A 14,985-nucleotide genomic window follows, 5' to 3' on the forward strand; every position below is an offset into this window, starting at 1 on the left:
AATTAAAGAATTGGTTAGTGATGGCTGCCTTGGCACAGGACATTTAAGACAAGGTCAAGAAGGCTGGGACCATGGTTAGCTCAAGTGTCGGAACCCACAGGATGGAATTTGGAGGGATGGTGATGGTAGGTGACCAGTGACAAAAATGATACCCAAAGGTAGTGGCTTGTCTGGAGTTTAGGTTACTCCACAACCCTAAATTACTTTTTTACTCTATCCTTGTCTCTCAGAATGCTATCATACTGTTTTGGAATCCCAGTAATCTTGTGGGATGCAAACACACACACACACACAGACATACACACACAATTTCACACATACACAATTTTACAAAATAGACAAAGCAAAAATTCTGGTTCCTGCTCCAAATTTTACCTTTAGCATTTTGTCTCTCCTAGTTCTAAAGTTCCATTTGAGTCTCATTTTCCTCATAGGCAAAATAAAGGTGTTCGGCCAGTTCACTAATTCTCAAAAAACATTCAAAGAAATAATAGTTCCAGGAGTTCCCGTTGCGGCTCAGCAGAAATGAATCTGACTAGCATCCATGAAGATGCAGGTTTGATCCCTGACCTTGTTCAGTGGGGTAAGGATCCTGTGTTGCTGTGGCTGTGGTGTAGACTGGCAGCTACAGCTCTGATTCGACCCCTAGTCTGGGAACCTCCATATGCTGCAGGTGCAGCCCTAAAAAAGCCAAGAAAGAAAAAAAAAAAAAGAAAAGAAATAATAGTTCTGCAGGATGGTAGCAGCTATTATGTGGAGTGGTTTTCTATATTAATTTCTTTGGGACTATTGCTGGACTAATAACTTTTTTTAGCTGTAAGACATCTCAAATTTTTAGTAAGAATTCACCTTAAAGTTACTCAGGTAGGCAGAGTTCCTTAAACTTACTTGAAAGAAGAAAATACAGCATACACGATAGTCTCTAAGGGTCTTTCAGCTTCAAAATGCTATAATTCTTTACCGATCTCCTTTGAGAATGGAAGCATAAAGAGATGCATAATCAATGGTTGGCTTGTTTTAGTTCTCCCCCGTAGATATGACATGGTGGTTGGTTTTTAACAGCGGTGTTTAAGTGGCTCAAAGCAAATGGCAACCCTGGGGGTCATTTTTAAGCTGAGCATTTGAAGATAAATCAATCGGATTGAGAACAACTGAAACAATTTGTTCCAGAAGACCAGACTAGGTAATTTCAATTACTTTAATGATGTAAATAATGTGATAAAACCAACTGGCAAAATTGACTGCTGAACATTGTTGACAAGGGGGCCTTTTAGAGGGGGACATGGACTTTGTCAGCATAGCTGCTCTGAAGGTTTTCCATCTGAAAGTCTCAAGTAGCAAAATCCTACTCATCATCCAAAGCTGCATGGTGGGTTTAGCTTTTTAGCATGGCACAGGATAAAATTGTCATGGTGACATCCCATGGTTATTACAGTTTCTATCCAGAGTTTAGTGGAGCTCTAGGTGCCTAAGTCATTCTCCAAACTGGGGAGCTTGCAGCCTGGAGCAACCCCTGCTGTCTCGGTCTGTCTTAGGGACATAGTTCCTTCAAAGAAAGGCTGTCTTCTTTCTCTGTTCAAAAGAGGTCACCATCACACCTGTTTGATCTAACTTTCTGCAAGTCTGGTCATGAGTAACTTCCAACTCTTCATACCAATAGTTTTTATCAAAGACTATTTCAGGGTCAGCATTGATATTACAAGGATGGAAAACACAGTGGTTGTTAACCAGGAGAGTATTAGAATCATCTGTAGAATTAAAAAAAAAATGCTTGGCCCATCCCTAGAGATTCTGATGTAGAAGATATAAAGTGAGTGCAGGCATCAGTGTTTTTAAAAACTGCACATATAGCAACCCACATGTCCATCAATAGACTGGATACACAAAGTGTGGAGTGTTCATACAATGGAAGCTACTCAGCAATAAAAAGGGAAATGCTGTTGTTACATGCAGCAGGATGTAACATTTTCTTTTTTTAATGATTTTTGTTTTTTTTCCATTATAGTTGGTTTACAGTGTTCTATTTTCTACTGTATGGCAAAGTAACCCAGTCCCACATACATATATACATTTTTTTCTCACATTATTCTCCATCATGCTCCATCACAAGTGACTAGATATAGTTCCCTGTGCGATACAGCAGGATCTCACTGCAGAATGTAACATTTTCCAAACATTAAAGTGAAAAAAAGTCAGTCACCAAAAAACATACTGTTTAGAATCCCATTTATATGAAGTTCGAAAATAAGCAAAGCTAGTACATGATGTAAGAAATCATAATTGTGATTTCTCCTGGGAGGAAGTGGAACGAACAACAAAGGGACCTTAAGGGCACTTTGGAGGGAGGTGATGAAAATATTCTGTATCTTGTTTTGGGTGATGGTTTACACAGATGCATACAACCTCAAAACTTAAGCTGAATCCTTAAGAGATATGCATTTTATTGTGTATAATTTATACCTCATTTAAATAGAAAAAGCCTAACCTTCCTGTAAGTCCCCAAATTAGGGGACTATGCCAGAGTCCAAGAAATGATCTTCACCTGTGGGATGGGCCTAACTCAGCTTAGCCCAGTTACAGGCCCAAGAAATTGGACATTTCCCTATTCTCTGCTGTGTACAACGCAGCTCCTCGTTCTCATTTACCCTCCAGAATTTCTCCCATGCTTTCTCTATCTTTGAGATGATTAAACTCTAGAGAACTCAACATACAACTACCGGCTTAATAATAAACACATAGGTCTCCAGGAATTGTACTTCCTTACTGTCTCCATTTTAGTAGCTGCATCTACATTCCTGGAAGGAGTCCCTTCCCTCCCGGGCCCCCTTGTAGTTTATTGAGCACCTACTGTGTGCTGGACCTTAGAGGTTCTTTTACCAGGCTTTTTTTTTTTTCTTTTACAAAGGTTATTTTCAAAATAACCCTGAGAAGTTGATCTTTTTTTACTGTCCTCCCATTTTCCAGATTAGCAATTGGTAAAGGATGATCAATAATGGGCCCCAAAGTGGCATCAGGTGATTAAGTGCAGGATGCCTGGTTAGAACTTTGATTGCAAAACCCATTACAATTGAAGGCCTCTTTCCTTCTAGGGCCTGAGAGAGAAAAGCAGATAGGAGTATTGAAAGGAGAGGTACACCTGAGTGTGAAGGGAGCAAAGGTCCTTCCTTGACAATGCTTTTCATGCCCAGTTGCCAAAATTCAAGCCAACCAGGCCCCACACACCCAGGCAGTCCCATGCTTTTGGCTTGCTTCTGCTGGTAGCTTAAAAGTGGCAGCCTCAGGGCGACTTTTGTTTGGTATAACTTAGAAAACAAGAAAGAAGCAAGTGAGGATGTAGAGATGTCTTTAGTTTTAGGATTCTGGCTCCCTGACATCAGAGGAGTGGGTTCCTGTTCGGGGGTGGCACAGGGAACAGATTCTGTGGAGTGTGTGTGTGTGTATGTGTGTGTGTGTCAGCGCGCCTGTGCGTGGAGGGGGGATTGCTGCACCCAGCGCGAGGCACTGGGGGAGGAGGAAGCGGTAGCGGAGATCTGAATAATTGATTCCTCAGCCGCACCAGACGCCCGGGAGCGGGCGGAGAGCGTGGTTTCAGCACGACGGACAGCGGCGCGCGCCGCCGCAGGCGCCCCCGCCGCCAGCCAGCCACCTATCCTGGCCTTATCGCCGCGGTGCGCTCCGGGAGCGGGTGGCCGCGCTCCGCGCCGCCGCCGAGGGACTGCGGGGGTCTGCCTCGGCCCGCCTCCGGGGAGGGCGGCTGCGGACGAAAGACTCTTCCACCCGCTGATGCTCCAAGCCTTTACGGCTTTCGCGGGGGCTACTGCGTCTAGCCGACTGAGAACAAGTCCCCAAGTTGGCGTGGGGGCGCCCCTGCTTTCCTCCTCTTCCTCCGAGGCGACCGCAGAAGCACGCCTCGGGAGCCAGGTTTTGCCGGTGCTGTGAACAGGGTAGCCAGGAGCTCTCTGGACTCCCACTGGGAAGTGGGGAGCTGAACGCCCGGCGCGGGGCTGGCCCCGCAGCTAAGGGCTGGAGGGAGCTGCCTTCCCCCACCCGCGCCTCTCTCGGCCGGGGACCGCGGGGATCCCCGGCCACACGCGCGCGCGCGCTCCCACATTCACTCACACACACACTCGCTCTCACACACACATCAGCTTGGAGCCTGGGCTGCGGAGAGGGCTCTTGGGCGCGCTCAGAGGATCGGGCAGCTGCTGTCCGGAGTCGGGCAGGAAGCCGAGCTCAGGCTCTTGGAGGGAGGCGCCGAAGCCTTAGCCGGAGCATGGGGCCGGGTGAGCGCTGACAGTCGCGGCCGCAGCCATCAGCCCTGGAGATGACCAGGGGCGGCCACTGCTGAGAACTATGTGGAGAGAGGCTGCGGTGAGTGCTGGCGCGGGACGCGGGGCCTGGGAGGCCCCTTTGGGAAGAGGACGGTGGGAGGCCTTGATAGGAGGGGGCGGCAGGACCGCTAGAGGGTCGTTGCGTGGGAAAAATCTCACCTCCCTCGGGGATCCGGGACCACGGGAGCGGAGTCCTTCCCTCCCCCTCTCCTGTGCCAGCACATCGCAAACTCAGCCAGCTCCCCCCCTCCTCCTCAACCCCCCTTCCCTCCTTTTTCTCTCCCTACCCCCCTTGCTTAGCAGCTTCTGGCCGCACAACTCCCAGCAGCCGGCGCCGGGGAGGTGGCAGGGGGTGAGGGTGGAGGTACCCTGTTAGCTTCTCGAGGGTGGCCAACCTGGGGCTCCGGTTCTCCTGTGCGCCCCGGGGTGGAGTTCTATTTCGGCCACAGGGTCTTAGGATCCGCACAGGGGGCGTTTCGAGCATGGAACCTCAGATCCCCATCTCCGGTCGAGCCCCCGTGCGCACAAGGGGGCTGTGAGCATTGCAGACTGCAGTCTATACCCTTGTTCTCCTCCCCCCACCCGTGGGCTGACCCTGCCTCTCCGTCTCTTCTCCGCCCTGGTAGAGCCCTGCTGCAGAGCCTCCGGCTGGGATAGCCGCCCCCCGTGGGGGCGATGCGGACAGCGCGGGACAGCCAGGGGAGCGCGCGGGGGCCGCAGCATGCGGGAACCTGCTAAACCCGGTGGCTGCTGAGGCGGCCGAGATGCTCGTGCGCGCAGCGCGCCCCACTGCATCCTCGACCTTCTCCGGCTACAGGTACGACCCAGCGGGAGACTTGGGCTCGGCGGGCCGGGGAGAAGAAAGACTCGACCAGAGGGAGAGCTGGAGAAGGATCTGGGGAGAGGGAGAGAGAAAGCGGGAGAGGGAGCATCGGTAGCGAGGCGCGGGATGAGCACCAGGGGGCGCTGCGGCTCCGCGCTCCGCAGAGCTCTGCCGAAGAGCGTCGAGGCAGGTGCAAGTTCGCCCCAACTTCCCTTGGTTCCAGCAGCGCCGGGCCCAAGGGGCGCGCGCCAGTGCTCGCGCGCCCAACTGTGCCGATATTTGCAGGCAGGGGCTCTGTGCACCTGGCCCGCTACATGTGTGTGCACCGCCTGAGAACGTGTGCGGACTCGGGATGGCCTTGGGCTTCTTTGCGGCCTGCGGCTGTGCGCAGAAATGCGCGCGTGCCTGTGAGGGTGAGCAGCCCACTGCTGACGTGCACCTAAGACTTGGTAACAGAACCTGAAGTGAAAAGCCTGGGGTAGAGGGGGGGAGCGCTGTACAGTTCACCTCGGTCAGCTTCTTGGGAGCCCACCTTCCCTGCTTCTCTCCCCCACCCCACGCACGTTCTTTGCCAGCTCCCACGTGTCGGCCCGCGGGGGGACGTGCCTCTTCTCCGGAATTCTGCATTGCACATGGCATGCGTGAGAGATTGTGTGTGTGTGTGCGCGCGCGTGTGTTTGCACGCGCGCTCGTATAGGGGGCGGGTCCTAGGACTGCTTGCAGCTGAGTGAAAATCAATTCACCGCTCTTCTGCGCGAGGTAGGGCGGACTCTAAGTTCCCCCCCAGGTACCCTGGATCCTGGGGCGCACAAGCAAGCGTCCTCACTCTCATGTGCTTGGGGTGTACCCCGCAGGAGAGGTGCGGGGTCTGCAGCGGGTGTCAAGTAGAGGCAGGTGGGTGCGAAACCCAGCGGGTTCGCAGGGGGCGGGGTCAGTCAACTAGCTTAGCGCGGGAGCAGGGATGCACAGTCTCTGCCGCCTCCGCACTCCTGAGCGGGTTCTCAGTTTGCTCCCTGTGAGCAGGAAGCGGGGTCCGTAACTGGGTCTGCACTGGCAGGGGTGGGTGGAGGGTTGTTCTGTGCTCCTACGCTCAGGGGCAGTGGTCCAAAGCTAACTTCGGGGATGCGGTGGGAGATGTGGGTAGAGCCGGAGATGGAGAGGAGGCTGGAGTCTCGGGATGAGGAGGAGGCTGAATGTGAAGATGGATTTGGGGACAGGGATGGAGAATTAGCTCGGATTGTCGTTGTGGATAGATCTGGAGATGGGTCGCGGGATGTGGACGGCGTCTGGAATGGGGAATGGAATCAGTGACTCCAGCAACTCTCGCTGGGCATGGGTTCCATACCTGGCTCCTAGAGTAAGGGGCTGGGTTGGTAATCCCTTTTGTCTAGAATCCTCGAACACCGCGGTCCTGACTCTTCCTCTCCATCTTGCAGGGACCGTAAGTGGCGACTATGGGCAGACTGGGCTGTTGGACCCTGCTGGTGCTGCCGGCCCTTCTGGTCTGGCGCGGTCCGGCGCAGGGCGCGGCGGCGGAGAAGGGTCCCCCGGCGCTGAACATCGCAGTGCTGCTGGGTCACAGCCACGACGTGACGGAGCGTGAGCTACGAAACCTCTGGGGCCCCGAGCAGGCGTCGGGGCTGCCCCTGGACGTGAATGTGGTAGCACTGCTGATGAACCGCACGGACCCCAAGAGCCTCATCACGCACGTGTGTGACCTCATGTCAGGGGCACGCATCCACGGCCTGGTGTTTGGGGACGACACTGACCAGGAGGCCGTGGCCCAGATGTTGGATTTTATCTCCTCACAGACTTTCATCCCCATCCTGGGCATCCACGGGGGTGCATCTATGATTATGGCTGACAAGGTAAGGCCGGAAGGTGATGGGCTGCCAGGACCCGAGTTTGCACCGGTCATATTCCAGAGCCTCTGGCATCTGTCTTGGTCGAAAAGGGGTTTGTGGCCACAGACCCTGGTGAGAACCAGGTCCTGCCTCTCCATCTTGGGCTTGAATGGAAATGCTTTTCGCTTTGGTTCAGAGGCACCTTGAGTGTGTCAGGAAGAACTCAGGAAACACAGAAGTAGCATGGGGTGGTGGGATGCTTGGAGATTTCCAAGTAGTGCACAGAGGAGAGCCTGGGGGCACTTGAAGCAATATTAATATTAATTTTAATGCTAATAATATTAATTTTACCTGATCGTTTTGTGGAGAATGTCCATTTTTTCCCCCATCATGGTAAGCAGCTAAAACTTTTTAAAGGATTAAAAGTGGGAATGTCATGGGATAAAATGCAAAGTTTTTAGGTGAAGCACGAAAGGGCAGAAAAACGTCAAGATTCCACAGACTCTCTACAATAAGTGGAAGAGGGATGGAAAGTTTGAGAAGCTCTGGGCTACCGGCACACAGAACTGTGTCTCTCCAGGGAGTGGCTGTGAGCAGAGAGAACTGGCTGCAGACCCAGAGCATGGAGGGCCTGGCATTTTCCTTATATGTTCCTTGGGTGGGACTGACAAGGGCTCCCAGACCCTTAGATGAATGGGTGGGCTCCCAAGGTTGGGTTTTGATAACAGAGTTGGAGGGTGTCAGAATGAAGGAGGTTGTGTTCAAATCTCTTGGCTTCGAATGAGAGGGAGGGTCTTTCTGTGGACCATTTGGGAGTGTTGGTGCAGAGAAGAGAGATTTGAAGATTTGAGTGAGATATTATGAGGGCCTGGTTTGAGATCTGTGCAGAAGTGGAGGTTGTAAAGGAAAAAAAAAGTGGAGAATGAGAAAAAGGGGAAGATTGGTGTTGCAGGTGCACTGTGCTTCTATCTCAGCCCCAGGAGAGAACTGGGCAGGGGCAGGTAGGGAGGGAAGGGTGAGTGTACTGTGCGCTGTGGTCCTCAGCCCTGAGACCTTCTTGGAGCGTGTTCCTTAGATAGCAGGGAACATCCTAATGGAGCGAGCAGACATTTGTCATAGCACTTTTCTTCTGAGGCTCTCAAAGCACTTCTACATTCATCAAATCAGATTCTGCTCCTGCCTCAGCAATTCCCACCAGCTCCTTTGGGAACCGTATTAATTCTTTCAGGTCTCCTGGGCTGCAGCACATTCAGCTGAAGTACACAACTGATGCAGTATCTTATTAAACATTCATTTTCAATGGTTTGCAGCCTAGCAGAATTCCTGTGTGGCTGAGTATTTTCCCAACCACCTCTCAGTTTGGGGGAGCTTCTTTTTGGGATGAAAAAAGTAGGGAACAGCTGTGTACTGCCACTGATGCGTGGCCATTTCAGAACTGACAAGGACATTAGAGTCTGCTGGAGTTTCCTGTAACTTCCAGATGAAGAGGCTGAGGCATAGGGCAACTAAAGACTTAGTTGAGACCACCTGGTGTGTGATGGAACCAGATCTCTGGTTGTCGGGTCCTCTGTTTTCTGATGAAGGCATGAAAAAGGAGAACGGTATATTCCAGCAGGTTTTGGCGTGTGATTTTAGGATCTAAATATTACCACTGATTCCTTCTCCCTTCTGAAGTTTTGACCAAAGGAGCAAATACATACACACAAAAATAGTGGCCATATTGAAAGTGAAATTTCTGCATTGACTAGGGCCCCGAGTGATCAATGGAGAAATAACAGTAAAGGCCAAACTGGAAAGTGGCTGGAAGCTTCGGCTGGGAGGTCTGAGCTGGTAGGTGTGGGGCTCTGGCTCTTACCTGACTTACCTGTAGGCAAAGAAGCTGGAAGAGAAGTGGGTTAGCGGCCCCTTCATATGCAGGGATCCTGTCCAGGTCAGGCTCTGATTTGCTAAAGTGGCAGCTGCTCCTCCTTTGAAGGGGTTATTCAGAAGGGAGTTTTCAGGGAGTTCCCGTCGTGGCTCAGTGGTTAACGAATCCGACTAGGAACCATGAGGTTGCGGGTTCGGTCCCTGCCCTTGCTCAGTGGGTTAACGATCCGGCGTTGCCGTGAGCTGTGGTGTAGGTTGCAGACGTGGCTCGGATCCCACGTTGCTGTGGTTCTGGCGTAGGCTGGTGGCTATAGCTCCGATTGGACCCCTAGCCTGGGAACTTCCATGTGCCGCGGGAGCGGCCCAAGAAATAGCAAAAAGACAAAAAAAAAAAAAAAGGGGGGGAGTTTTCAGAAGTCCAGGGGGAATGGGCAGGAGCACCTTCCCCTCCTATGGAAAGAAACTACCTTATAGGGATTGGACAAGAGTGGGACTGCACTTAAGGGTAAAGGAGAAAAGGGAAACATGAAATGGCAATAGAAAGATGAAAAAGGACATTTTCAGAGAAGTCACGTTTAGAGAGAGATTTGTGAAGGGATGGAGAGGAGAGGAATGAAAAGGCCCATTGACTCAAAAATGGTGAAAGGAATTGGATACGCCTCATTATTGCAGGGAGCTTTCCGAGTTGGTCTTGATGGCAAGGGATTAGAGAAGTCAGCTGGATAGCAGTGGGGTATATGTTGAGTCCCCTGTGTGGGATGTGCAGATGACGTGGAGAGGAGTTGGGCTAAAGGTGGTATTTTGAGAAACCTGGTTATGTTAAAAAAGGAGATTGGCTAAGACGTGAATAGCCCTCCCATTAGTAACACATGGAGTTGGCGTGTGCCTTTGCCACCTGTTTCTTGTGGAGCTGAATGCTGAGTGCAGTTCATTTGGCTCTGAAGAAGCAGTTGTGGGCATTGCCCAACATTCTACCTTGTTTGTTGGGGCGTGCCAATGGTGTTATGGCCACAGTCTGAATCTCCCCAAACCCAAAGGCCTCTCTGCCCCCTCCCATCCACCCTCACCCTGCCTTAAGGTAGTGGTCTTTTGATAAAGCCCAGAGGGTACCTGTGTTGCTTGTACTTCTAAACTGGTAACAGGATGGTGTCCCTGTGGCTAAGAATAGGAGTTAATTGGATTATCAGTTAAATTGGGCCCTTCCTCCCAACTTCTACTTTTTCTTCAGTCTTCTTGACCCTTGAAAAAAAAGAACAAAGCTTTGCGATAATTGAAATGTGCTAAGTGGCAGGTTTTTGTGGTTTAATTTAATTGACAATGGAGCTGCTATTTTTTGCTTTATCAGGGGGTGGTCTTGAAACATAATTGATTTAGAGGTGCAAATAATGCTTGCTGTAGATAAAGATATAATTTCATCTTGGTGTGCCTATTTTGATCCCCTCCTAATGAAATTCAGTTTGGTCTTAGTAACAGCCCCTAGGAAATCAAGCATAAGTACCAGACCTTTCTGTTTCCATTCAGTGTCCTCACCTTTTCCTCCTCCTTTCCCCCTTATTCCTAACTGCTCCATGGGGGAAAAAGCAGTGCTTACATTTTAGCTACATCTATCCATGTCCCTTGCCATGTGGGTTTTGCTGTATAGATTATTTCTGTACACACCTCATCTCCTCTCCTGGAATGTAAGTTCCTTGAGGACAGATTTTTTTTTTTTTTTAAAAAAGTCTGTGCATGTATGTATATTTGAAATAGATATTCGTTCTCCACAGACAGTTTATGAAAATAATGTCTCCATCGTAGAGCACTTAGAAAGTATATCAAAGTTTAAAGGAGAAAATAAAAATCTCGCTTTAAATCACCAGGAGTAAGCATTGTGCACACTTGGATCTATTTCCTTTTAAGATCTGTGTATTTAGTTTTAAGTTCAGGATTGTACTGTGTGTGCTATTTATTGTACTTTGTATCCTGTGGGCTTTCTTAGATCCATTTTTTTCCTTTAATTTTGGAAAAGCCTCAGCTGTTGGGAGTTCCTGTCGTGGCTCAGTGGTTAACGAATCTGACTAGGAACCATGAGGTTGCGGGTTCGATCCCTGGCCTCGCTCAGTGGGTCAAGGATCTGGCGTTGCCGTGAGCCGTGGTGGAGGTCACAGACGCGGCTCAGATTCCTTGTTGCTGTGGCTGTGGTGTAGGCCGGCAGCTACAGCTCTGATTAGACCCCTAGCCTGGGGACCTCCATATGCCGAGGGAGCGGCCCTAGAAAAGGCAGAAAGACAAAAAAAAAAAAAAAAAAAAAAAAAAAAAAAAAAAGTCTCAGCCATTATCTATTGGGTGGTTCCTCTCCACATTCCCTCTTTTCTCTCCGTATCTAATTTCTCAATCAATTCTCCATGTATCTTAAACATTTTTTTTAAAGTTCTCTATCCCCCTGTGCTGTGTTTCCTGCATTCTATATCTCAGTTAACCAGCTCTTTTAATTTGTGTCTGGTCTGTTATTTTGCCTGGTTTGTTACCTGTCAAGTTTTACATCTCAGAAATGGTTCACTTTATTTCTAAGATATATAATTGGTCCCTTTTCATACTTTCCTGCCTTTTTGTTTTTTTTAATGAGAAACTCTTCTCATTTGGTGGATATAAATCCTTCCTTGATCCCTCTGAGGCTTTAAAACATACTTGTCATGAAGTCTTTCTCAAAGTGCCCTAGCATCTTTGTTTCTTCCGATATTATGAATTCTTCCCTTTTGTAGAGTCTGATCATTGGATATCCTCGTATATTCTCTAATTTTTTTTGTGAACTTATTTTCAAGGCAATTTTATGGTTTCTTCTGCCCTCTGTATGTAAGTGTGTGTGTTTTAAACCAGCGCTCCTGTCAACAGCTCAGCTCAGAGTTCTCTTTCTACTCTATTCACTGTGTGGTGCAGGCTTGGTTTCTAGTTTTACGTAGGTGATTTCACTTTGGCTCCTTGACATGTACAGGGGCTTGCTTTTGGCCACGACTTATGGTGGATGGTGTAGCTGTTCATTTCCATTCACAACTGGCAACATGATTCTGGGTGCCGCTTACCCCTTGGGGGAGTGTTGGGACCTCTGCTCTTGTGGCTTATAGCAGACCCATTCCTCCAAGGACCATGCGACTTCAGTTGCTGCTTGAAATTGTAGTGTCCCATCTTTTGATTCATTTATTTTTAGGGAATCCTTTCTATTTCTGATCTGTGATTCCCTTATTTCTGAACACTACTATGTAAATTTTAGAGTATCTAAAGATTTATCTATAAATTCTATGTCTGAGGAGCAGAAGAGGGAGGTTATTGAGTGTGTTCACTCTGATTTTGACCCAGTTATATTCCGCAACCTGCTTTTATTTTTTTTTCCAACTGATTATGTATTCTTGGAATTTTCCCTTATTATTAAATAGACTTCTCAAACATGATTTTGAGTGGCTGCAGAGTATTCTGTTTATACCACGATTATTTGAACTATTCTATTTTTTCTCACCTTTAGTAAGGTTAATTTCTAGTCCCCATGTATGTTCTTTTTGGCACCTTGCACTGATTTTGCCCTTTGCATTTATTTCTTGGTGAATATCTGGTGATTGAATGAATCAAGTCATTGGTTTTGATGCCGGCTTGCTACGGTTGCTGGAAGAACAGCATGCCGTGGGTCAGGGCTTTCCATGCGGTGTTTGTTCCTCAGTGATGGCTGTTTCCTAGGTGCGTGCCCAGTTTCCTGTCCTCTCTGGTGGGCAGATAATCACTAGCCATCCTGGGGATTATCAGAAACTGGGGGGGGGGGGTTCCCTATCAAAGTGTAGCACTGCGGAGCAACAGCTCATCTGCAGGCGGTAGAACCTGGCAGCTCCGAGCCTGGGTGTGAGTGACAGGCCTTCCCATTAGACACAGCTCATGGAAAAGGCAGACACACTCATCTGAATGTTGGGGGAGCCCACTCAGTTCCTGATATGAAGGCACCAGGTAGTTCCTGAGAGTGGGGAGCCCATGTTTAGCCTTTTCTGTAAGGCTTGTCAGAAGCAGTCATCCACTCCTCCTCGCAAATGTCATCGAGAGCAACGGGTGTCACCCCAAGAGGCATGACTGACTCTTCCACGTGGCCCTGGCGGGGTGGGGTGGGGGTGTCACTGGCAATCACTTGGACCCTTAATAGATGTGGTCTGGTAGGGTTGGGAGGTTCTTCTTTGGTAGCCTCAGCTGGAAAATGCTTCTCGAGGAAGGGGGAGGGGGAGCAGGAGAGAAATGAGAGCGAGAGAGCAGAAAATCTTGGTTTGTGATAGAGAGTTGGTGGCTTCTGATAAGGCCATCATGAAAAGGAATGGTTATAATGTTATTAACTCGTGTGTTTGGTTTGTTCTGCATTTCCCTTTTGATTACTTAAATTTGAAGTAGTTGCCCACATTTTAAAGGTAGGTGATATCACATTAAAAAAAAAATCCAAATTTCATGCTTCTTTGGAAAAATTGGAAGGCCTTGTAACGTGGGTCTGCTTCTCCCTGTGGTAATAGCTGGCAGGAGATGAATAGGGTCCCTCCCCCCCTTAGATGGGGCAGGTGCTTTTTCCTTTCTTCATTCTCCAGCTCACCCACTTGACTCATTTAGGTTATGGACTTGGTCCTGAAGGCACTGGGTTTGGAGACCCCTGATGGAGGTAGAGAAAGTAGCTGTCCTTTGCTAAGAGCCTTTCCTGGGCATTCTCTTTCTCTCCCAGGACTGCTCCTTGGGAGGTGGCAAGTTCTGGGTGTGTACTTGGCCACACTGCTATGTTCATGGCCACCATCGCTAATCTATCCTAGCCTTTTGTCCTTTTTTGGCCACAGACCTCAAAACCTCAACACAGTCCTCCAGGAAGCCACTCCCAACCAACTCAAGTCAGAAGACTCCAGAATACGTTGGACAAAGAGTCTGAGGACCTAAATTCATTTCCAAAGAGCGGTGTGACCTTGAGAAAGGCTCTTCCGCTTTCTCAACCTCAGCTTTTCCTTCTGTGAAATGAGAGTTTAGGGTGACATTATGTCTAAGGCTCTTTCCAGCTCTGAAAATGTTATCACCTTCAAGAAAAGACTGGCGAGAAACATACCAAAATGTGAGCAGTGGTTATCTTCGGGTGGTAGATTCATGGCTGTTTTCATCTTTTAAAAAATGTCATGACAGCATGGTTAATCAGTTGGACGTTGAATTAGAATGTCTGGGTTTACATTCAGATGCTGGAGATCATCGTGAAGTGCCTCAGTGTCTCTGAGCCTCAGTGTCTTAATCTTTAAAGTGGGGCCAATAACAGTACCTGCTTCCTAGTGCTGTGAGATTTAAATGAGGTAATGGATCAAGTATGTAGCTTAGTGTTTGGCTCATAATAAGTCCTTACAGGAATACTATTGTTTTGTGTCTGTATTTTGTACTTTTTAAAGTACAAAAGTAGGAGTTCCCGTCGTGGCGCAGTGGTTAACGAATCCGACTAGGAACCATGAGGTTTCGGGGTCGGTCCCTGCCCTTGCTCAGTGGGTTAAGGATCTGGCGTTGCCGTGAGCTGTGGTGTAGGTTGCAGACGCGGCTCGGATCCCGCGTTGCTGTGGCTGTGGCATAGGCCAGCGGCTACAGCTCCGATTGGACTCCTGGCCTGGGAACCTCCATGTGCCGCGGGAGCGGCCCAAGAAATAGCAAAAAGACAAAAAATAAAATAAAATAAAGTACAAAAGTACATGTACTTTTTAATAACCAGAAGAGTTATTATAATATCATTAGGGTGATGGGGTGATATGAAGATATGCCCTGCAAGAAGCTGGGAATGAATCCCATAAACTCTTAGAACTGGGAAGTCCAACATGAAATGATTCATATTTTCTTAACTGGGACAACCGGAAGCTCCCTTTGCATTCTTAGGAATTGCTAGGAGCTTTATCCTGGCAAACTGAAGATTCGATGTGGCCCGTATCAAGGTGACTGTAAGAGGAGACGGTCTCAGTGATCTTTACGGTGAATAGCTCCACCCGTTGGAACACATGTTTGCACTGGGCTTGGGGCTTTCAAGGATGGACATAGATAGTTTCTCATTTTTCTTTCTGCCAAGGATTAAGTAGGTCTGAAAGCCCAAGGACCCTGGCAGCCCCAAAGATACTTG

At 48.9% G+C, this 14,985-nt stretch overlaps 1 protein-coding gene across 4 annotated transcripts in view; it reads left to right on the forward strand.

The window, feature by feature from the left end:
• GRIN2A (glutamate ionotropic receptor NMDA type subunit 2A) overlaps nucleotides 3,587-14,985 on the forward strand; it is a 400,022-nt gene continuing 388,623 nt past the window's right edge. For 3 of the 4 annotated variants that reach the window (XR_002342428.1, XR_002342429.1, XM_021086653.1), the window contains exon 1: nucleotides 6,609-7,022. Coding sequence is in view for 2 of the 4 variants with exons in the window: in XM_021086653.1 (XP_020942312.1) it covers nucleotides 6,609-7,022 (414 nt within the window). In the remaining 2 variants the exon portion in view is untranslated. Of the gene's footprint in view, nucleotides 4,372-4,957; nucleotides 5,149-6,590; nucleotides 7,023-14,985 lie in introns of those variants that run through there. The other variant, XM_021086652.1, reaches the window with a different exon arrangement.

Source organism: Sus scrofa, chromosome 3 (assembly GCF_000003025.6).
Source record: "Sus scrofa isolate TJ Tabasco breed Duroc chromosome 3, Sscrofa11.1, whole genome shotgun sequence".
Taxonomy (NCBI): domain Eukaryota; kingdom Metazoa; phylum Chordata; class Mammalia; order Artiodactyla; family Suidae; genus Sus; species Sus scrofa.